The sequence below is a fragment of the Odocoileus virginianus genome, chromosome 5, assembly GCF_023699985.2.
Source record: "Odocoileus virginianus isolate 20LAN1187 ecotype Illinois chromosome 5, Ovbor_1.2, whole genome shotgun sequence".
Taxonomy (NCBI): Eukaryota; Metazoa; Chordata; class Mammalia; order Artiodactyla; family Cervidae; genus Odocoileus; species Odocoileus virginianus.
In genome coordinates, this window is record NC_069678.1 from 11737940 (window position 1) to 11760385 (window position 22446).

The 22446-nt window shown below is 60.2% G+C and overlaps 1 protein-coding gene and 1 long non-coding RNA gene across 7 annotated transcripts; one reads left to right on the forward strand and one right to left on the reverse strand.

Annotated features, from left to right (window-relative positions):
• Window positions 1-668: 668 nt before the first annotated feature.
• LOC139035141 (uncharacterized) lies at window positions 669-7903 on the reverse strand. Its single transcript, XR_011487675.1, has 2 exons — window positions 7503-7903; window positions 669-1337 (listed from the first exon to the last, which is right to left on the reverse strand). It is a non-coding gene; the product is annotated as an uncharacterized lncRNA (long non-coding RNA).
• On the forward strand, window positions 6676-22445 carry ZBTB7B (zinc finger and BTB domain containing 7B). 6 transcript variants are annotated; one of them, XM_070467447.1, is made up of 5 exons: window positions 6676-6731; window positions 6890-6990; window positions 16772-16972; window positions 18631-19790; window positions 20135-22445. In XM_070467447.1, exons 4-5 carry the CDS (start codon window positions 18637-18639, stop codon window positions 20598-20600), a joined length of 1620 nt encoding a protein of 539 aa, XP_070323548.1. In that variant the 5' UTR covers window positions 6676-6731; window positions 6890-6990; window positions 16772-16972; window positions 18631-18636; the 3' UTR covers window positions 20601-22445. The 6 variants fall into 6 exon arrangements, with proteins under 6 accessions (XP_070323548.1, XP_070323547.1, XP_070323549.1 ...); XM_070467446.1 differs by lacking the exon at window positions 16772-16972; XM_070467448.1 differs by lacking the exons at window positions 6890-6990; window positions 16772-16972 and having other exon boundaries at window positions 6693-6731.
• Window position 22446: the final 1 nt, after the last annotated feature.

The window sequence follows — 22446 nt, forward strand, 5'->3', positions numbered from 1 at the left end:
TTTTTTAAGTTCTTTAAATTGGTGTATAGTTGACTTACAACATTATATTAGTTTCAGGTGTACAGCATAGTGATTCAAATTTTTTATAGATTATACTCCATTTATTATAAAATATTGGCTATATTCCCTGTGCTATACAAAAGATACTTGTAGCTTATTTATTTTATACATAGTAGTTTATACCTCTTAATCCCATAGATCCTGTCCCTCCCCCTTCCCTCTCCACTAATAACCACTAGTTTGTTCTCTATATCTTATATTCATTCGTTCTGTTTTTTTAGATTCCACATGTGACTGATAACATACATATTTGTCTTTCTGACTTATTTCATTAAGCATAATACTCTCCAGGTTCAACCATTCTGTTGCAAATGGCAAAAGATTCATTCATTCATTTAACATATATTATTGAGCATCTGCTATATGCCATTCTGGCTGCTTTGAATACAGCAGTGAACAAAATAGATCCCTGTACTTTTGGAGTTTACGTGCTGGTGGATAGAGACAGAAAATATAAACATAAAAACAAGCACATTGATGTTATTAGGTGATAGGTGCTATGGAAAAAGAGAAGGTTGAGCTAGGGATGGGAGTTGGAGCAAGCCTAGTAGGCCATGGTAACAACTTGAGATTTTATGCCGAGTGAAATAAGGAACTGTTGCAGGCAGTTGAGCATGAACTGATTTTTTTATTTAAAAGGTTCACACTGGCACTGGGTTGAGAATAGCCTTTAGGGGACCAAGGGTAGAACAACAGAGACCTCTTAGGAGGTAATGGGCACAATTGGGGCCAGATGTGTTGGTGGCTTATAGCAGGCTTACAGCCATAGCAGTGGACAGAAGTGGCTGCATTCTGCATATACTTGTCCTTCTAGTTAATAACATACTCTACACCCTGCTCTGCACCTTGCTGTTTTTGCTTCACATACCTTGTAAAGGATTTCATACCAGTATGTTTACAGCCTGTCCATTCTTTTTTTATGGCAGCATGGTACTCTATAGTACTCCAAATCAAGGTTATTTCTTAACCCAGGCAGCCCCGCATCCACAAAATGCAGGTCAGTGTGCTTCCCTGGTGTCTCCAGGGCCCCAGGGCACAGCAGTGAGAAGGTCCTGAATCCATCCAGAGAGAGCTTAGTGGTGAAAGTGAGTGAGTGAAGTCACTCAGTTGTGTCCGACTCCTTGCGAGTCCATGGACTGTAGCCTACCAGGTTCCTCCATCCATGGGATTCTCCAGGCAAGGATACTGGAGTGGATTGCTATTTCCTTCTCTAGGAGATCTTCCCGACGCAGGGATTGAATCCGGGTCTCCCGCATTGTACGCAGACGCTTTGCTGTCTGGGCCACCAGGGAAACACCAGGGGTTAGTGGTAGAGGTGGATAAAGAATTCACCTTTGCCTCTGAATTTGGAGTTCCCTTTCCCCATTGTAGCCTGCATCCTGCTTGGCGGGCTCCAGCCCTTCCCTCACTCGAGCTGGAGATGTCTGCCTCCTTTTCCTTTCTTAGACCTCACTCCCACCAAGCTGCAGCAGCGCTGGAGGTGGATCCTAAAGTCTGAGGCTTCTGACTCTGCCAGGGGAGGGGAAGTCTGGCTAGGGCCGCTGGGGAAGTGGTAGATGGAGGAAGGCAGGGCCCAGGGCTGTGGCCCGCGGTCAGAGCTGAAGGAGGGAGACAAGCAGGGACTGCCAGTAGCCCAGGGAGAGTGTCAGAGCTGGAAAGAGAGTGTCAGAGCTCTGAGAGTGCAGAGACTGGAAGGAGATGGGGAGGATAACAGAAACCTCACACACCGTGCCGAAAGCCCGGTTCAGCTAAAGAGTACTCTGAGCCTTACAAAAGTCCACTTCAAAAGTAGGCAGGACAACAGTAATTATCATATCTTTACATGAAGGAACAAGCCCGGAGAGCTGAGGTGACCCCTCCAAAGTCGCACAAACAGTACTCTGCAGTAGAGTAGTCGTTTGGTGAACCCAGATTTTTTTCATCTCAAATTCAGAGCCTCTCTCAATTAGCCTGCCTTCCTCTTCTGAACATGTGCTTGGGATGGTGGTCTAAGTGGCCTGGGAGGCAGGGCCAGGAAAGCGAAATGGTGGAGGGGACAATCAACCCTATTCTACACCCACTGCATGCTCTCCTGCTTGACCTCAATCCTAAGCTCCCCTTGTTCTTCATTTCCTGCCGGGGGCATTTGGGAGCCCCAGCTATGCCCTTTTCACGTAAGACACAGAGCCAGGAGACGGTTCCCGGACTACACCTCCCCACTGGTCTAGAAGGAAAAGTGAGAGATGGCAGTTTCCCTGTAATGTTCTCTTCCCATCTAGAATAAGCTCTGGTTTTGAATGTCCAAACCGCTCTCTCCAGAACTCACTGGAGGGGGATGAGGGGAGGGATAAAGAAAGATATGGAGGCACCAAGACAGGGAGGAATGGGTAAGAGCTCACCTACCCCTCGTCGCCCCGGGACCGCCTAGTGGCAACAAGGGGGAGGGGACTAGGCTGGTAAAGTGCCGAAAGAGACCAGGCAGAACTGAAAAGGTAAAAAGGGAAAGGTGGGCGCTTACTCCTGTCTGATTCTTTGAGAGGCTATGGACTGTAACCTGCTAGGCTCCTTTGTCCATGGAATTTTCCATGCAAGAATACTGGAGTGGGTTGCCATTTCCCACTCCAGAGGATCTTTCCGACCCAGGAATGGACCCCACGTCTCTGGCTTCTCCTGCGTTGACAGGCGCGTTCTTTACCACTGCGCCACCTAGGAAGCGTTTTACCAGTACCGGCTTTGTTACCTGCACTGGTGCTTTGGGTGAGTCAGTTTTCCTCACTCAATCTCAGTTTCCTCGTCGGAACTCGAAGAACTGAACTGGCAGAACTGGAAGGGACTCCCCAAATAGGACAGCATGCGGAGGAAAACCGGCCTCATAACCGGGATTCCCAGCTGATTGCGTCGGTCATGACCCTCAATGGTCTGCATTAAGTAGGTGGAGAGGAGTCGAGAAAAGTGGTCTGAGGAGCCGTGCGCAATTAACTAGATATTATAGTGATGCTCTTGGGAGAGTCCCACGTTTTCCCAGCAACACTGAAAGGCGGGCAGAAGGCAGTGTGGCAGTTGTTTCACTGGCGCCAGAGCGCCGACCTCTAAGGGCATAGGCTCTTATTTGCATCCCTATTTGCATCTCGTTTGCACATGAGTTATTTCCCCTTCAAAAGGCAGAAGTCCTATCTCAGTTACTCCCAGCTGAAGCTATCTACTCCCGTCTTTGCCAGCCTTAGAGCCATATCCATTTTTCTGGCCGTTCTTTGACCCCTCTGACCTGCGCCCCTTCGTGTTCTTACGTCGTTCGTTCTCAATCCTTAGCCTACCCCAAGCTTCAAAGCAACGACCCGGCTCGAGAAGCCGGGGGACCTGCGCCGCCTGGCGGCTGGCGGGAGGAAGCGGAGGGCAAGGGGGTTCTGTTTCGCCTTCTCTGGGACGTGGAGTTTTGGAAAATGTTCCCCCGAGCTTCCTGAGGCTAAATTTATCTCCCCCTGCCCTGGGGGGCGCAGAGATCCCGGCGACGATTAGCGCTGCGCTGCAGCGCGCTCCCGCCCAGAGGCCCGGAATAGGCGCCGAGTTATAAATAGAGCAGCCCGCAGGTGTGGGGGGAGTCGGCGGGAGGGGGGCAACCCTGGCAGCCACGGTCCCTTCAGGTGGGTTGGGCGGTCACGGTGGGGGCGCCGGGGCTGCGGTCTGAGCGCCCCCAGCGGTTTCCTGGGCGGCGGGTTTTTCGAGGGAAGCGGAGGCAGCCTGGGGAAGGCGGAGAGTGGGGAAGAGGTGGGCGCCCGGCGCAGGCTGAAGCTCCGCTTCCAGCTCAGCCCCTCCACATTCCAAAACAGGCCCCTAGACCCACTCTCTCAGGACCCCGCCCAAGCACAGCTTTGCCTTTCTTCCCGTCAGAAGTACTCTCTTCTCCGGGCTCTGCAAGTATCCAGCTCCCCTGCAGCTGCTCCTTGGCGCACATGGCCCGGACTTCGGGCCTGTCACTCCGAATCACCGCCCCCAGCCCCAGGTGTGCAGTTCTTAAAAAGGGTTAACTCCCGGCAGGCCTGGACATTCATCCTTCTCTTTGGTCAACCACTTCATCCTCCGGGTATTTACAGACCTCCTGCTAATTTGCTCCCCAAATTTAGGTCTAGTTGGTTGCCTGAAAATTTCTGTCTGACAGTGTGGATCTTGGAAGCGCCCAGATCCCCAAGAAGCCCCTTGGAGATCCCACGCCTGCCCTCCAGTTCCCGGTTCTAGTACGGGCCTAGTGCCTGGGCAGGGGTGGTGGCAGGCCTCTGGGGTTTCGTGGGAGGGGGCGGGGCCCCCAGTCAGCTTTTCTTGGCTGAAATAGCCGCAGTTGTTTGGCGAGGTAAGGCTTGGAGTTGGGGGTTAGGCGGGAATTTCAAGTTGGGGTTCCACCCTCTGACTTCTGAGCGAGGAAGGGAGCCGAGAATGGGGGGGGGGGGGGGGAGTTGGTCACTAAAAACTAACAAGAGGTTCCAGGACTGTCCAGACTCAAGTGGGAAATGCATTCCGGCTGCTGAAAGATCCAGGTAGGGTCCAACAAGACGCCTGGCACGAGCCTCAGAAACGGGGGACACGGCGAGGCCGCTGTTCGTTTTTCTATACCTAAGGGCTGATGCCAAGGCGCCTTCCTTTCTGTTGCTTCTAGAGGCTCTGGCTCTGCCCTCCCAAGCCACTTTCCATGCCCTCTCCAGCCCGAAGCAGCCCCCTCTCCATTTCACTTGTGCTTCTGGCACTGTCGCCTTGCCCCTGGCACTGCCCTTCTCCAGTCTAGCGCGACCCCGAGCTGGAGGAGGGAGGGGAAAACCCTGGCCTGGACGCCACCGGCTCCGGGCCCTGACGAACCAGAATCTGTCCGGCGGGGCAGAGAAGAAAACCCGGAGCAGTGACCAGCCTCGGGACCCATGGGGGACAGGGACGATAAGAAAACCCGGAGCGGATTACCTATCGTGAGAGCCCCGTTCCTGCTGCTGCTACCCCCTCCTTCTTAGAGCCCCCCCAATTCTACAGTGAGATAATGTCTGGGGTGGGGGGCTGTTTGGTTTGGCCTAGGCCCTCAGGGGCGCCTCACACTTTCCGCCCCTGGCTGGGGAGCAGGGCAGCGGCCCCGAGGCTGAGTCACGGCCTGAGGGAGAAGGAGGGAGGGACCAGTACTCCGCCCCTCCCCCTGCGCGGGGATCCCGGGTCAGCCCGGGTGAGGGCCAGGGCCCCCCTGGCGCCGCCTATTGTGGTCCAACAGGTTGAGCTGGTGTCCCGCGGAGCCACCTGCTGAAAAGGGAGGGAGGCCCCCTGCGGAGGGGGCTGGGGTTGGAGAAAGCGAGCTCGACCCGGTTCGGCCCGGCAGGCCGCGGGGAGCGGAACCTGGCCCGCGATAGCCGGATTTGAATCAGTTTTACACTAGTGGGAGGGGCTCTTTGGGGTACGTAGCGCCGCAGGCCCAGTTGGAAGCGTCCCAAACGGGCTACCTTCCTCAGTTGGGGGGCACTGAAGCACGTATCTCGATCCTCCTAAACCTACATATACATCGTAAAACACTCAGGTCTCCCTCGCCTTCTGGGTCTCTGAGCGAATCCAAGTCCAGATGTCTCTCCGCGGAGACTCAGTTTCTCCACTTAAGGCGCAGCGGGATGGAGGCGGGGAGCAGAAGCTTGAGCGTTCCTCCCCCTCCCCCCTCAAGGACCTGGCCCCTCCCCTTCGACAATGCCAAGGCCGCAGCGGGCACCGGCTGGAGCGCAGAGGCTGCTTGCCCAGGGCGCCGTTCCCTCCCCGCGGGGCGCCGTCACGCGTGGGGAGGGAGGCAGGGTGCCTGCAGCCTCAACTCCCCCGCTCCTTCTAAGGGGGGTGGGGGTGGGACGTAGGAGCTGAAGTTGGTGGCCGGGTGGCTCCCCTCCCCCTACCTCCAGGGGCCCTGACCTGATTATAGCCCCTCACGGGACCCCCTCCCTCAACCCCCTAAGTCCCTGCCTCACCCCCACCTAGACTATTTTCGATCTCCTCATACCCTTCCCTCCCGAGGTGCTGACCCTACAGAAGCCCCTCTTAGAGGAGTGAGATCCCTTCTTGGGGGTACTCGGTTCCCCGGCTGCTGCGGACACTGCCCCCTCCTCTTCCCCTCCTCCAGGTTTCAGGCCAGCCCCCTCGGCTCCGCCCCCTCCCTGGCCCAACGCAAGGCGGGACCCACTTGGGATGGGCGGGTGTTCAGGCCAATGGGCAGACAGGGCGGTGGAGTGCAGGGGGCGGGGCGGAGTGGCGGCAGAGGGCTGGATGGGGGTCGAGGGCGGAGCTCGAGTTAAGGTGGACTGGGAGAGATAGGGGCTAGAAAGAGAGAAAGAGGAAAGGGAGGGGGAAAGGGACCGCGGCAGGTGAAGGGAGAAAGAGACAAGGAAAGAAGGAGGGAAAAGAGGAGGGTGGGAAAAGCTCAGAGTGCAAAGTAAGAGCTTGGAAGAAAAGAGCGAAAAAGGAGGGAGGGATCCATCTGCGCCCTGCAAAGACTGGCTGGACCAAGGGGTTGAAGTTTATGTCCTTATTGGGCGGAGGGAGGGGGGCCTGGGGGGGCGGGTGAAAAACCAGGAAGTGACAGAGGGTGTTGCTAAGGGTTGGGAGGGGGAGTTTGGGGGGTGGCAGGGGGCGGGGGGAGGGAGGGGAGGGATGGGGGGAAAGCAAGCAGGAGGACAGGTGAGACAGCAGGACAGGTGAGGCGGGCCCTGAGGGGGGGGGCGGGTGGGAGCCAGGTGAATGTACGGTTCTCGGCGGCCGAGGGGGGGGCGGGCGGCAGGAGGAGGCAGAGGGTTGCGGAGGAGGAGCCCCCCAGCAGAGAGCGGCGAGCCACTGACCGCGGCCTTCTGACCAGGACCGGAGCAGGGCCCCAAGCCCCCGGGCCTGGCGGGGGACGCGCTTCTCCCCACACCCGGAGCCTCAGCAGCTCCAGCCAGCGGACCCAAAGGCGGAGAGGTGAGTGTACCCCACTTTTGCCTCCTGGCTAGGGGTCCCCCATACTCGAGATTACTGCAGTGTCCTTCGTCTGTCCTGTAAGTGGGACCCCCCCACACGCGCGCATGCAGACCAGATTCCCACCACTCCCCTTTCCTGTGCCTTCCGAACACTCCGGGTCTTGGGAATTGATTTTAACGGGGAGGAAAGATAGAGAAGGAACTACAGCCTCCCCCAACCCAGGGCGGAGGGTCCCCAGAAACTTTCTCTGCACTTCTGGGATCAGACAGACTGGCGGCTCCGGGATGGAGAGAGGGCGAGGCGGCGCCCAGCGCTCCCCTAGTCTCCTTCGTGACTTTAGAGGTAGACCCCCGACCCGACCGAGTTGAGGGAATGGAAACGCTGACGGACTCTAACTAGGACAACGCTCCCCCCACCTCCTCCGCGCCCCCTGGCGCGGTGGGTTGGACTCGGGCCAGTTGCATGGGGGGTGGGGGGAGCACAGGAGGAGCCGCGGCTTGGGGGAAAGTTACCGGCTGGACTATTTGGTTTCTTGCGCTTCCACAGCCGCGCTCTCTCGCCGGTAGTGGGGCTCAGCGACAACCTCCGAGCGATACAGAACGACCCCTCTCTCCGCCGCCCCTCAATCCCTCTCTCTTCGTTCGGGCTCCAGTACCGCCGCCACCTTTTCAAAGCCAGCTCCTGCCCCCAGAACCCAAGAGCGAGTGTGGGCGACTAGGAAGAATTCCACCTATCGTCCGTCCCCCACCGGCGCTGGCGCACCTGCCCCTACCCGGAGTGGGGGTCGCTACTGTGTTGTTGTAGGACCTAGTCTGAGCGCGGCTGGCAGAGGGCTGCCATTCAAAGGGGTGGGGGGCGCTGCTTTCAATTTCCAGTTTTCTCTCTCTCCTCCCACCCCACCCGAAGTAAGAGAGCGACGTGTCCCGGCCAGAGCGAGGGGGGGCCGGGAGTGGGGGGGCGGCGTGGGCAGCGGGTTGTGCCCGGACACGTGCCTGCCCAGGCGCCCCGGCCCTGCTGGTGTTTGGAGAGAGGGCGGGTCCCCTGCCCCCCGCCCCGCACAACCCCCACGTATCAAAGGGCGGCTGAGACGTGGTGAGACCTCGGGGCGCCCTGGGGGGGGGGGGGGCAGGGAGCCTGGGTCCGGAGCAGGGGAGGGGCAGAGGCGCGGGTGCTAGCTGACCCACAGGAAACGAGCGCTGCTGACCTAGTTTGGGACACCGGAAGTGGGTGCTGGGGAGAGGGGGAGACCAGCAGGCTGTCCTGGCTTCCGGGCCAGGTGGAAGGCGTTCTTGAATTGACCCCCACCCGAATGCAGTGAAGACCCCGAGCTGCAGCTAAGAATGAGAATGAGTCAGCGCAGCTATTCCCGCTTCCCTCAACTTATTCCTGGAGGAGAGAGACAGTTTATCAAGGCGCCGGGGGAGCCAGATTGGGCAGTGAGGGGTTAAATTGGGATGGGAGCTCTCTCTTCCCTGATGGTGCCTGTGTGTAGGGGGGGGTGAGGCCTGGAGGATTATGGGGTTGCCTCCTGCTCCCCCCCCACACACACCAACTGGTTTGGTCACCCCTGTACCCGTCTGGCACTGCTGGGAGAGCTGGCATGGAGTGGGCATCAGGTTGGGCAGAGAGAGTGGGCATATGGAGTGTTGTGCTGGGCTGGAGAGGGGCATATTTGTGACTGGGTTTGGGTAGCAGTTAGTATTACTCCTTAGTGGTGACTGGGGAGAAGGGCAGGGGGCTCCCCCTGGAGCAGCTGATGAAACAAGAAGAAATCTCTGTCAGTGCCGCCTGGCCCTGGCCCCCGGGACCCCGGCTCCCCCAGCGTGCCTCTGTTACATGGTTGCTGTGGGCACGACACAGCCTGCTGGCACCCCCAGACACTGTCCCCTCCCTTGGGTACCACACCCCCCAACCTTAGTACAGGGGTCAGGAAGGGGTTAATACCACCCAAAAGGGGCTCTGGGGAAGAAAGCAGGCAGTGCCCACTGGGCTCAGGTGTCAAGGAGGCCTGCTTCTCTGGGGCACTCTCATCCCTGCTCAGCTCTGGCTGACAGGGACCCCAGTGACTGGGAGACAGGTGCTGACCTCTTCCCCTTCCCCATGGTGCCCCCTGGCACCCAGGGCCCCCAGCTCCTCCTTGGCCTGGTGCCCGCCCTGGGAGGGCGCGGCGGGCAGCGGGGGCTGGGCTAACAATGCACCATCGGGCCTTTGTGTGCTTGCACTTGGCACCCTGGGGAAGGGTGGGGGAGGGGGCCCAGCGGGCATGGGGGGCGGAGCGCCTCTGGGGTGGGGACAGTGAAGACTGGGGGAGAGAAGTGGAGAATGAAAGCAGGTGGGGAGGAAAGGGAAGTAGGTCAGCTAGGGTGCTGGCCCCCCATCCCAAGCCAGGGCCAAGAGAACCAGCCCCTGATCCTATGGCTGCCCAGATGGCATCATGCTGCCTGAGGCACAGCCTAGGACTGGGCATTTGGGGTCAGAAGTCACTGCCCAGGGGACTGTTCAGATAGAGGAGGCCTGGCCTGTACTGCCTCCTTCTTGGTGGCTAAGAGACCCAGTTCTGGCCCAAAGCCGAGGTCCCAAGATGGATAGTGACGGGGCTCCAGGCAAGGCATTGCCCTCTGATAGAAGCCTCTGGGACTGCTTCGGGGCTTCCTGCCTCCAGTCTGCTTGGCTCCCTGACCTTCAGAGAGTTAAGACTGCCCTGCTACCAGGCCTTAGGGCCTATGCCTGTTTTGGCCTAGGGCTGAAGAGGAGGGTGGGGGAGGAAGGTGGGGACGGGCAGAAGGATAGGACCCTGGCATGGGGTGTGCCCGCCCTGGCCTCTTCCCCCTCCTTCTGCTGAGTAAACTCGTGAGTAAACTTGACGTTTTGCCCGGACAGTTTGAAGTTGCCTCGCTGCCCCCCCACCACCACCAGTCCTGCCAACACACAGGCGGCCAGGCGCCAAGGCTGGCCTGGGGGACTAGGGGGAAGGGGTTAGAGCTACTGTTGTCCACCATCACGGATCCTGGAGAGGCAAGAATGATCCCCCACCCAGGCAGACCCAGGTCTTGGCAAGAGTCTTGGCTGGGGCCTGTAAACATCTGTCCCAGAACCTTGGGGAGCCTACGGAAAGTGGCCTGGAAGCAGAGCCTCTGCCCACTTCTGACTTCCACCGCCACCTGGTAAAGGCACCCAGCTGCCATCTGGTCCCCTGAGTTGCCTCCTTTAATGTTCACAGGCTACCGGACACAAGGGGAAAGGCTACCTTTAGCAAATTCCACAGGGACACCAGAAAATGGTTCCCTCTTCATTCTGTCCCACAGCCTGGGGTGGGTGGGAGGCTAGTGGCCTTCCTTGGCATCTTAGCCCTCTCTTCACTGAGGCCTCCCAGTTGCCATGGCTTCAGCCCTAGAGGGTGGAATACACATTTATGAGCACAATTTCTTGATCTCACCCCTGGGCCTAACCCTATATATATATCTCTCCACCATACTACCCATCAGGCCTGGCCCTAGTCTTCCCCAACCCCTTCCTCTGCTTGCTAGCATCACAGAGCCGAGTCAGCTTTCAGAGCTCTCCAGCCAGAAATACTCGTGCCAGATCCAGGGGCTGATGGTGCCCCAGACAAAAGAGGGCTGGTGGCAGGTAAATGGAGCCAGTGACCCCCACAAGCATGCCAACTGACTTTTTACTTGACATAACTAATTCCTCTTAGGCCTCCCTAGGCCACCAGAATGGTCCCGAGGCCCGGCAGGGGGAAACGCCTTCCCAGTCCCTGCCGGCCTCGGAGTGGGGCTCCACCAGGCCCTTGCTTTCGACCTCATGTCTCTGGCTTCAGTTTCCTTCCTGTTTCCACCGCCCCCCCCACCAGCTCCTCCCCACCCATATGCCCCTTTCAACAGACATCCTCTCCTCCTTCCTTCCTCCTTTCCTCCCGCTTTGCCTGGGAGCAGGGGTCCTCTCCCCCAACCATAGACCTCCTGCCTTTTACCTCTTCTAAACACAGTCCCCCTGGAGATTCATGACCACCTCCCATCCCCTGCTCTGCTCTCCCCACCCCATCAGCAGCGAGGCTCTGGGGAAGACAAGAGCACAGGGCTTCTCAAGGGAACTACAACTCCCAAGGTACATGCAAAGCAATTGTGGTGCATACTGGGAGTTGTAGTCCTCCTTGATCTCTCAGTTTGGTTAAGTTGGAATTTTTCTGGATGGGACTAAAAGTGGACTGGGATGACTTGGAACCGGGGGACCCTCTGGATCCCCCCAGCTTGTCCTCATCACCTTGTTCCCCCATGACACCATGTATCCATGATTGTCATCCACCCCCCCCACCCCACCCCCAGCTGAGACATGCTACCCATTCTCACCTTAGGACTCCACCCAAGAGATGCCCACACCCTGCCCTGCTGCCCCTGGCAGGGGTGGAATGGAGGGGCCCCATGAACTCCCTCCCTGCCCCGTGCCCTCTAGGCTGGTTCCCTCCCTTTACAGGGATCAAAGGGCAGAGAGCAGCCCCACCCCACTCCCTGGCAGGCTGCGGGCACTAGGGCGATCAGGAATTGCAGGGACTCTGGTGCCCAAGTAAATGGTTGGGCAGGGGGATGCTGGGAGACCGGCACCTGGCGGCAGGGAGAGACACTGGCCCCCATCTTGGGGAGTAGAACCTTCAATAACTGATCATCAAGCTGTCTATAGCCCGCTTGGACTCTCTTCGTGTAGGCCCTAACCCGTGCACTACCTCTTGAGGAGATGGCTTGAGAACAGGGTCTCGGGCCTTATCTGTAGGACCTAGGGGCCTGGGCCCGCCTAGCTGGCACCAAGGCACAGGGGTGACCCTCCCCCACCACAGGCCCACAGTTGGCATGGGGCGCTGGGAGCCAGGGGGGTAGGAGGGAGAGGAGGGCAGGACTGCCAGCATCCTGGTGGGTAGGTGCCAACCGGGCCGGGAGCTGGTGAGGGGCAGCAGGCCAGCGGCATTGAGCCAGCAGCTGTTGGGGGGAAAGGGGAGGGGATATTTTAGGGGGCATTTCTGTGGTCCCCCCTCCTAGCCCAGCAGGACATGGGATGGCCTAGTGGCTGGGGGACCTAGGGCCCACCTCGTTACAGGAATAAGGGACCCCCAGAGTTGTTTTAAGTGGAACTTTGTGGCCCACCCTCCTCTGGGCTCAGAGCCCTCCTGAGTTGCCCCTCAGGCCCAGGCGGGTCCCACCCAACCGGCCAGGGTGGCAGCAGCTTACGCAAGGGGTGGGGCTAGGCGCTTCCCAGCAGATGCCCCCTCTCGGCTCCTTCCTCTTTCGGTGCCCACAGCTCCCCCCATCTGTCCACCCCACCTCAGGCCAGCTCTATCCCCCTGATCCCCCTGGCCATTGGGGGCTGGCACAAGTGCTGTCCCCTGGCCTGGTTGGCAGGGGCTGACGCCCGGGCAAGGAACTGTGGTATGTGAGTGGGTTTGGGGTGAGGCATGGGGAGGGCGGGGTGCTGCCTTGCCCAGCCCCTGAGGGCCCCAGCCCAGTACAGGGTGGGGAGAATTCGGCCAGCTCCCAAGGGTGCTGAGGGGCCCACTGGGGGTCTGAAGGGCCTCCCTGTGGCCCCCTGTTCATCCACATGCCCTGAGGGGCTGGGACCTGGGCACCTGTCACCCCTGGCACTGACTGTCCAGGCTTCCCCTCCTCCCTCTTCTGGCCACTGCCGCCTCCTGTCCCCTCCCCTCCCTTCTTCCTTCTCCTGGTCCCACCTCCAGCAGCCTCTCCCATTGCTCCTCCTCACCTCTGTCCTCCTGGACTGTCCCAGCTCCTACCTTTCCTACCGCTCACCTTTTTCCCCTTTTAGGACTGAGTCAGGACAGGCGGGGGTGGGTATAGCTGGGGCTTCGGGCACCACAGGCAGAGACTCTAGGCCCTCTCCCACGCTGCCAGGCCTCTGGTAACCCCTCCCTCCATCTGGGGGGAGGGGGGACAGCACCCAGAGGGTTAAGGCTGTAGGGGGGAGGGGCTGGGCCAAGTCGTGGGCGGCCCCTTTGAAGGAGGGAGCTGGAGCGGGGAACAGCCACCCTGCCTCCCCCCCAGCCAGGCCCTCCCCCACCCCTCCCAACCTGTTCCCCCCAGGGGCCAGGAGGAGTTGCCGGCAAGGCCCCTCAGCGTTCAGGTGAGTAGGCCCCGCTCTGGCTTGGGAGATCAGGCCCCAGGGGAGGCTCGGAGGCCTAGAATTGGCCAAGGGTCAGAGAGGGACTGAAAAACAGGCTAGGAAGAGGGTGTCCAAATTTTCACAGGGGGTGGTTTAGGGAACTGAGGGGCCGAGGGGCTGGAGTGTGGGGAAGCCTGTGTGTCTGAGGGACATAGGAGGACAGGAGAGCAGGAGAAGGGGCCTACGGGAGCCGAGGGGCTGCTGGGCCAGGACAGGAGGTTGGACAGGCTGGCAGGGAGCCGGGCTCCGGGGATTGGGCTGGGGTGTCCTCTGGGGCTGGGGGGCTCAGGTTTCTGCCGGCGGCTTGGCGGGTGTGGGGTTACCAGCCGGCTCGGTTACGCAGCCGGGGACGCTAGGCTGAGGGGGGGAGGGGGTGGGCACAGGGCAGACCCTGGCACCTTGTGGGTCTCCTCAGGCCCTAAGGGGATCTGGCGCCGCTCCGGCAGACCCCTGCTGGGAGCACTGATGGCCAGGGTCTGTCCAGGCGCGTGGTTGCCTGGCCTTGGGTGGGCAGCCTCTGGGGAAACTCCAACTGCTCCAGGGCTGGAAACTCTGACGGGCAGAGAGGCCTAGGCTGTCCCCCCACCCTACCCCACATCCGCTCTCACTGTACACCCCCCCACCCATCTTCACTAACTGTCCCCCCAATTTTGGTCCTGTGCTTCATCCAGAATGGGGTCGTGGGTGCCTAAATGCAACCATCTCATGGCAAGACCAGGTCTTGGAGGGCAGGCCCGGTTTCCTAATTTAATTCTTCTGCCCCTCTCCACCCGCATCCATCCATTGGCCTGGGGAGAAGAGAAGGGATGCTTGGAGTAGGGCGAAATGGAGGAAGTGGGAGAGGCCTGAGCGAGAGAACCAAAAGCCAAAAGAAAGGAGAGGTAGGGATGGTGCCTTGGAGACCTAGGGACTTAAGGACGCAGTAGAGAGGAAGCAGGAACCTTACAAGGGCTGAAGGGAGGAAAGCAAAGGATGGGTCCCGGAGAGGGGACACAAAGGTCCGAGAAGGCAGGAAGAGGCCAAGGCAACGGGCCAAGAGTGGAGAGGGGCTGAGGGCAGGGGTCCCCAAAGCAAAAGAGGAGAAGACTAGGGAAGATGGAGTTGCCCCCATTCCTTCCCCCGCCATCTTTTATCTCCCTCAGATTTCCCCTGATGCGACCTCAGAGGCTGTGGACTAGGGCAGGTGTCATGGAAAGAAAGTGTGGGGGAACACTGAGGTCTCCCTCCTGTCAAAAGCTGAAGCACCAGGAATTGGGGATTTTGAGGGAGGAGAGGCTTAACCCCCACAGCACCGGGAAGCAGCCAACTCCCCTTGCCTCCTTCCCCCTTCGTGGCTTGCGGTCTCTCTTCCCCGCCTCGGCCCCCAGGAAGTGTGAGTGCTGGGGGTGGTGAGGTTAGGAGGGGGAAGCGACATATGGGGGATGGGGAAGGCATGTACTAGCTTGGAGGGGCTGGGTGGGGAGGGAAAGGCTCCATACATGTCTGGGGCATCCTGGGCCGAGGGCCTCTCCTTCGAAGTCCTTCCAGTCCTCCAGGGGATTCACCTCCACCCCTCACCCTGCCTTTCCAACTGGGCAGTCAAGATGGCTTCAGCCCCTGGGCCCCAGAGGCCCTAAGAAAGGGTGGAAGAAGCTGGGGAGCTAGGATTCCTGGGTCCCTGAGGACTTTGGACTGGCTGTCCTATTTCCCCACCCCCGCCCTGGTCCAGCCACAGGCCAAAGCCCTGGCTTCGTGCAAACTTCGCTCCAAAAAAACAGGAAGAGAACCTGAGGCTGGAGTTGGGGTGGGGGTTGGGGGGGAGAAAGGAGAAAGAAGTAAGGGGGAAGGGTGGCCAGCCAAGGTGGGAAGAGCGTCAGGCCTCTCCATCACCCTGGCAGGAGGCATCACAGCCTGGCCGTCATCCTCACCCCAAGCTGCTACACCTGGAGAAGCTGGCCAGGTCCCTCTCGGGCTCTCTGGCAGAGCCCGGAGGTGGGGGCCTCTGAGCCTAAGGAGGGGGGGGCTCTGTGTGCCTGAGTCTCAGGCCCATATCTATTTTCTCCGCTGCTAATCCTGTTTCCGCCTGCTGCCCCCCACACTAAGCCTCACTCCCCTAATCCCCAGGGTGTGGGGAAGGGGGGCCAGCTTTACTCAGCTGCCCCATTCAGGGCCTCGTATCCCAGCTCTGCAGCTGGCTCAAGCCGGCAGTATTGGCCCTGGTATCCCCCAGCCCTTCACTGGACACTGCCTGAGGTCAGCACCTGGAAAGACTTTCAGCCTCCTTTTCCCTCCCGTGCCAGGGCCAGTGCCCTCTGCCTTTTGGTTTCTTGGTGGTGGACACACCTTGGGAGGTGCCTTTGGGCACTAAGGGGTAGGTCATAGGGGCTCCCTCCTTTGCCACCCCCCCCATACTTTTCTATCCCTAAAGTCTTCCCCCACCAAAGATGGGGCAAGCTTGACTCAGGGCCCAGTTTCAAGAGAGCTGCCCACCGGCTTGGCCGGTCTAGCAGGCCTGACAGTGAGGGGAGCCCTGGGGGGGGGTTGCCGGGAAAGGGGGGAGAGATGGGGCGGGGCCCCCAGTTCTTCCCCCTACCAGGCAAACAGACCTTGCCTGGCTCCCTGGCACAGCTGCCCCCCCACCAACCACCACACACACCCATGCCCACAAGGTCTTAGCAAGAGGGGGCATGCCAGGCTGGGTGGAGATGGGCCGTCCTCATGGGCGTCGGGGGGCTGGGCCCTCTGGGATACAGAGGTGGGAAGGGTGCCCAAGTTGGGGTGGGCACCCTGGCATCAGTGCCCCACCCTGGCAGAAAGAAGGGGGGAGTTCGTCACCATCAAGCCCTCCCAGATGATGGGGCCTGGAGTGCCCCCTTGGCCTGGTTGGCACCAGCCTAGCTCCAGGTGGCACCTAAGTTAGCATGGGTGCCAGAGCCCTGGGTAAGGGCTAGGGGAGTTTCCCAGAAGCTAGAGACCCGTAGGAACACCTCCCCTTCCCAAATGGGTCCTCTGCCTCTCTCTTCCTTCATTGCTACCGCATGGCCGTGGGCTTTGGAGTTAGGCCCTAGGGGTTAAACACCCACCCTTGCCCAAGCCCCGTGTGATCTGCATCATGAACCAGCCTGAGCCTGTGACCTGACAGCAGGGTCAGCCAATCAGCAACTCTGCCACACCAAGTTGCCACGGAGATGGCCCTGGGGTGGGAGAAGGGAGGCGGGCTTAAGCAGCGGGAATGGATGGGGTGTGGAGGGAAGAAGGGAGAGGGACGAGAGGGTGAGCCACGTGCCTGCGGGTGCGCAGCTCCGGGCCAATGGACAGCGAGGACAGCCCCACCCACCCCCTCAGGAGGGTCAGGATTCACCTGGGCCCGGGAGGGTGCCGCTGCCACTTGAGTGGCCACTGCTGCTGCCCACCTGGTTCTGTTTGCTCCTAAATCCCAGGGCCATTTGCCACTTGAACTATTTGTAAAGTACAGGTGGGGAAACCCAAGGCAACTGGGAGTGCTCCAGACTGCTCGGTCTCCAGGGAGAGAAGTGTTTTGGGGATTTAAGGTGGGAAGGGGTGGGCTATCTGAGGGTGTCTGACTGTGGCTTATGAGCCAGCACATGGGTGCTGCTCACTCAAGGCTTCCATGCAGGCATCCGGATGCTATAGTGAAGACGGGGAGGCAGGCAGAGACGATGCAGTTCTTGTGTCCCCAAAAGGAAACCTGTAGCCCTCGACTCCTCCGACCCCCTCAAAACCCTTCCCCATCAGTGGCCGAAACTGAGCAGTTGTTGGGAGTGGCAGAGAAGACACTGACAAACTGTCAGTGGGACTTGCCCTAGGGATCATCCAGGTCAGTCTTTAATTTTGCAGATGAGGAAACAGGAAAGAAAGTGACTGGTTCAAGGTCATGTAGCTAGTAGTAACTGGACTCCCCCTGGGTGATTTGACGGAGGGAGACAGACCTTTCTCCCAACAGAGACCATCTGTATAGTGCAGTCTGCCTCCGGGTGAGGGTTGGTTTCTCCCTCCCAAGGCCAGAACTTTTATTGAGCCCCTACTATATGTTAGGCATTGTGCCACCCACAGGCTCATTTAACCTTCACCACAGCCCTAGGAGTCAGGTGGAATTATCCCATGTTACAGACGGAAAAGAAAGTTCAGAGATTAAACAACTTGTTTAAGGATCATAGAGCTAATCAGCCTTAGAGTGAGGATTCAAACTCAAGCCTGGATGACTCCAGAGTCCAGCTCTTTTCAGGCCTCAACTCTGTCTCCAGTTGATCCAGACCACCAAATGTCAGCGTGGAAGGGCTGAGCCCCTGCGGCTTTCATCCCCTCCCACTCCTTGTGTACCATGAGGAGACTGAAGCACAGAGAGAAATGACTTGGCCAAGGTCATTTGGCAAGATAGTAGCAGAGCCAGGATTAGAAGCTGATCTCCTCGCTTCCAGGCCAGACTCACTCTGCCACCCGCCTCCCTCCACCAGCCTTGGGACTGCCTTCCGTGGCTGTGCCTTGGGGAGGACAGCACAGAGGGTGGAAGAAGGTCTTCTGGAGAGGAGGGACTCTCCTGACTGGCCAGGAATGGAGAGGGAGGGGTGGTGGTGGTAGCCCAGTGGAGGAGGGGTAGGACTGGAACTTGGCCTATTGGCAGGGGGGGAGGGGCGGGGACGATGCTTATCGGTGCGGGGCAGGAAGCACCCGCGCCAGCGCCAGCGACACCCCAGCAAAGGGTGGCTGCTCCTTGGCCCCATGGGGGAGGGGAGGATGTGGGGGGAGGTATGCTGGGAGCTGTGTTTCCCTTTTGGCCTCTACAAGGGGGAGATCTAGAAGGGGAGATGAACTTTTAGTGGGTGGGGAAGGAGGAGGTGGGGTCCTGGGGAGCCACCTCCCAGGTTTGCCTAGTGTTTTATAGTGCACCAAATGCTGTAGGGAGATAATGTGAGCTAAAGGACCTGACCTTGCCTTGAACAGACCTTGGCCCAATGTGAATCTGAACTCTCTCATTGCCCTCTCTCTGGGTTGAGAGGAGGTTCCATCACGGAGACTGTGACCCCACTTTTCAGATGCCTGAGGCTAGCTGCAAGAGGCACCCAGAGTCCTTCAGCCAGTTCTTCATGAAGCCTGAACTAGAACACAGGCATCTTTTCTCCCAGACCAGTGCTTCTTCCAAAGGGATGGGAACGGGGCAGGTGAAGCAGATGGGTCTCTAGGAAAGGCCAGAAAGGCAGAGCTCCCGTGCTCACTGAGGCAGAATGATGCACAGTGGTTAGGAACATGGTTCGGCCGGCCGCCTGGCTTTGAACCTGTTCCGCACTTAATATAGAAAGTCACTTCACCTGTCTGCACCTCAGGTTCCTGTCTGTGAAATAGGTAATTGTTACTTTAGAAGGTCGTGGAAGATGAAATGAGTGTAAAGTACTTGAAGGGCCTAGACTCATGGCCAGTGTTGGGGGCCCCCTGGCAGGGCTGAGCGCTCCTAACCTCCCCTTTTCCTTCGCTCTGCAGGAGAAGATGGGGAGCCCTGAGGATGACCTGATCGGGATTCCATTCCCAGACCACAGCAGTGAGCTCCTGAGCTGCCTCAATGAGCAGCGCCAGCTGGGCCACCTCTGTGACCTCACCATCCGGACGCAGGGCCTGGAGTACCGCACCCACCGGGCTGTGCTGGCTGCCTGCAGCCACTACTTCAAGAAGCTCTTCACCGAGGGTGGTGGGGGCGCGCTCTCGGGCGCTGGGGGCGGTGGGACAGCTGCCGGGGGTGCAGGGGCCGGCGTGTGTGAGTTGGACTTTGTGGGGCCGGAGGCACTGGGTGCCCTGCTCGAGTTTGCCTACACAGCCACCCTGACCACCAGCAGCGCCAACATGCCGGCAGTACTGCAGGCCGCACGGCTGCTGGAGATCCCCTGCGTCATTGCGGCCTGCATGGAGATTCTGCAGGGCAGCGGACTAGAGGCGCCCAGCCCGGACGAGGACGACTGTGAGCGCGCGCGGCAGTACCTGGAAGCCTTCGCCTGTACAGCCACCGCCTCAGCTTCGGGAGTCCCCAATGGAGACGACAGCCCTCCACAGGCACCCCTCCCGCCGCCGCCACCGCCGCCGCCTCGGCCTGTTGCCCGCCGCAGCCGCAAGCCCCGCAAAGCTTTCCTGCAGACCAAGGGGGCCCGGGCCAACCACCTGGTGCCCGACGTGCCCACCCAGCCCTTAACCTACGAGGAGGAGGAGGAGGCGGGCAGAGTGGGCAGCAGCGGGGGCAGCGGGCCGGGGGACAGCTACAGCCCTCCCACAGGGACTGCCTCACCCCCCGAGAGGCCCCTGAGCTACGAGGCCTATGAGGGTGAGGAAGAAGAGGAGGAGCTGGTGTACCCCCCGCCCTACGGGCTGGCACAGGGCGGCGGGCCCCCGCTGTCCCCAGAGGAGCTGGGCTCAGACGAGGATGCCATCGATCCTGACCTGATGGCCTACCTCAGCTCCCTGCACCAGGACACCCTGCCAGCGGGCCTGGACAGCCAGGACAAGCTGGTGCGCAAACGCCGCTCCCAGATGCCCCAGGAGTGCCCCGTCTGCCACAAGATCATCCACGGGGCGGGCAAACTGCCACGCCACATGAGGACCCATACGGGTGAGAAGCCCTTCGCCTGTGAAGTCTGCGGCGTCCGTTTCACCCGGTGAGCACCAGGGGGAAGAGGCCCAGCAGGGGCCATGTTGGGGGGTGGCGCGAGGGAGAAAGGGCTTGTGGAGGGAGGTGATCCTGGAGGGTCTGTGGGGTGGTCCCCAGGCTGGGGAGAGAGACCAGGAGAAAGAAAGTCAGGGAAGGTGGGTGTGGGGCCTTAAAGATCGGACTGTGCTGGAGGCAGGTGGTTAACCTGGGGCTAAGTCAGCAAGGGTCTCCCGGAGCAGAAATAGGGCAAGGAGCGCTAGGGGACAGGAGTGGACGAGGCCGGGGACCCTGGCCCGGACGACCCGGGGACCCCGGCTGACCGGCTCCCTTCGCCCTCCCCCGCCCTCCCAGGAATGACAAGCTGAAGATCCACATGCGGAAGCACACCGGAGAGCGCCCCTATTCGTGCTCGCACTGCCCGGCCCGCTTCCTGCACAGCTACGACCTCAAGAACCACATGCACCTGCACACAGGGGACCGGCCCTACGAGTGCCACCTGTGCCACAAGGCTTTCGCCAAGGAGGACCACCTGCAGCGCCACCTCAAGGGCCAGAACTGCCTGGAGGTGCGCACCCGGCGGCGCCGCAAGGACGATGCGCCCCCTCACTACCCCCCGCCCTCCGCCGCCACCTCGTCCCCTGCCGGCCTCGACCTCTCCAACGGCCACTTGGACACCTTCCGCCTGTCTCTGGCTCGATTCTGGGAGACATCCGCCCCTACCGGGCCCCCAGACTCCACCCCAGGGCCCCCTGATGACGAGGAGGAGGAGGGGGCACCCACCACACCTCAGGCTGAAGGTGCCATGGACACCGCTTAAAGAGGGACGAGTGGCCGAGTTGGAGCAGCACGGGGACCGGGGAGGCCCATGCCAAGCAATGGGAGTGTATGCAGCAGAGACGTCGCTGGGGATTCAGGCACCGAGTCTCCCTGGCATCGGAAATAGGCTCCTTCCCTCAGAGCCCTCATTCCAGTTCCAAGCTGAGAAGGTTTTGGGGCAGTCTCCCCAGATTGGGGTGCTCTCCCAAGGAGTGATACATATGATATTATGTATATATTTGCAGCTCCATTGTAAAGGTGGGGTCCCTGTCCCCAGCTGCTCCTGGGGAGTAGAAGCAATAATGTATTTCTGATTTGTGGGGTCCCTCTTCGGCTATGCGGGTTTCTAGGGGGTGGGGGGCTTGGGACCAAAGCCTTACCCTGCCCCCATGCCCCTTGGGGTTTTGGCTGTGTAAGGGGGTGAAGGACTGCCCCTCCCTTTCGAGACCCCTCCTTCCTGGTTTCTGTTCCCTTTTCCTGGCAGTGAATTATGCAAAGGGGGGCGGCAAAGGAAGGGTAAGTGGGGGAAAGCAAGGTAAAAGCTTGAAAGACGGGGACTGGGCCTGTAAGGAAGGAGCCATCCCAGTCCCCCTCCGCCCTTCTCCCAGCGCTGAGTCATGGGGTCCTGGAGAAGGGGGCGGGGTGGCCTGATTGGCTCGCCCGCCCCTGGGGGCAGCGGGAGGGCCCCGCCCAGCCAGGGGAGCCGCTGCCGGTTCTCCTCCCCTGCCCTCCCCTCCCGCGTCCCCGGGCAGGGAATGTCTTGTTCCCGCCGCTCCCTCCCCGGGGCCAGAGGGCAGGGCGGGCCGGGCGGTGTCCTACCCTCTTCTCCTCCTCCCCACCTCCTCCCCGCCCAGGTGCGAGCCGCCGCCACCACCGCTGCCGCCCCTGACTCACGCCGCCCCCGGGCTGGCGCGGTGCAGGGTGTGGGACCGGGCGAGGGGCTGGGGGGGAGCCTGGCGGAGAACGAGCCAGCCGGCGCCATCTGGCGGCTGTGCCCTGCGCGGGCGAGCGCCCCTGGCGGCCACTGCCAGGGAGCCGTCTTCTCCACCTCCACCGCCCCAGCGGGTGAGCCGCGCCCCCTTGCCAAGGCCGGGTCGCGGAACTGCTCGCCCCCCCCCCCCCCCCCAGGGGAAGTGGGCTGCGGCCCTGTGGGAAAGGACTCCTACCCTCAGACCCTTGCCTGCCAGGGCTCCCTGTTGGGGTGGGGAGAATAATTCCCTACTCATCCCTTAGGATTGAATCCACCCCTGGTCTGTACATAGCCTTTTCTGTTGGTCTTGTTGAAATCTAGTTTCAGATTTTTAACTACCCAATTCTGCTGGGGGTGGGGGTATCTCCCCCCCTTCCTCGCTGGGTGCTGGACCCCGCTCGGGCCTGGGCTCTGCCTTGCACTATTTCCCCTCCCTGGCCTGGCGGCCCCCCCCCTCCTTAAAAGGGGCAGGTTCAGGGGCCCGGTGCTCTCCCTCCCTCCCATGCACCCCCATGCCCATTTGCACAGCTGCCCAGGTACCCCCGATAATGGGGGGGGGTCACAGGGAGGGGGTAGCGGGACCAGTCCTTGTCTCTATTTAAAAAGTGATGATGTAATATATTGGGGTAGGGGGAGGTCAGGTTGCTCTGGGCCTCATCTTTGCATTTCAGGTGATGGGGGAGCCCAGGGCTGAGGAGACCCGGGGCCCAGCCCCAGGGAGTGAGGACAATGTGGCCTCCCCCCTCCCCCCTTGCGGCTTCTCCACTCAGTGCCTTAAGGGGGGAGGCGATCCCCCCTCTCCTGTTCCCCTCCCCTTCCCTTGCCCCCCACCTCGGGTGTAAGCGACAGGAAGAAATAATAATAATTTAAGATTCAC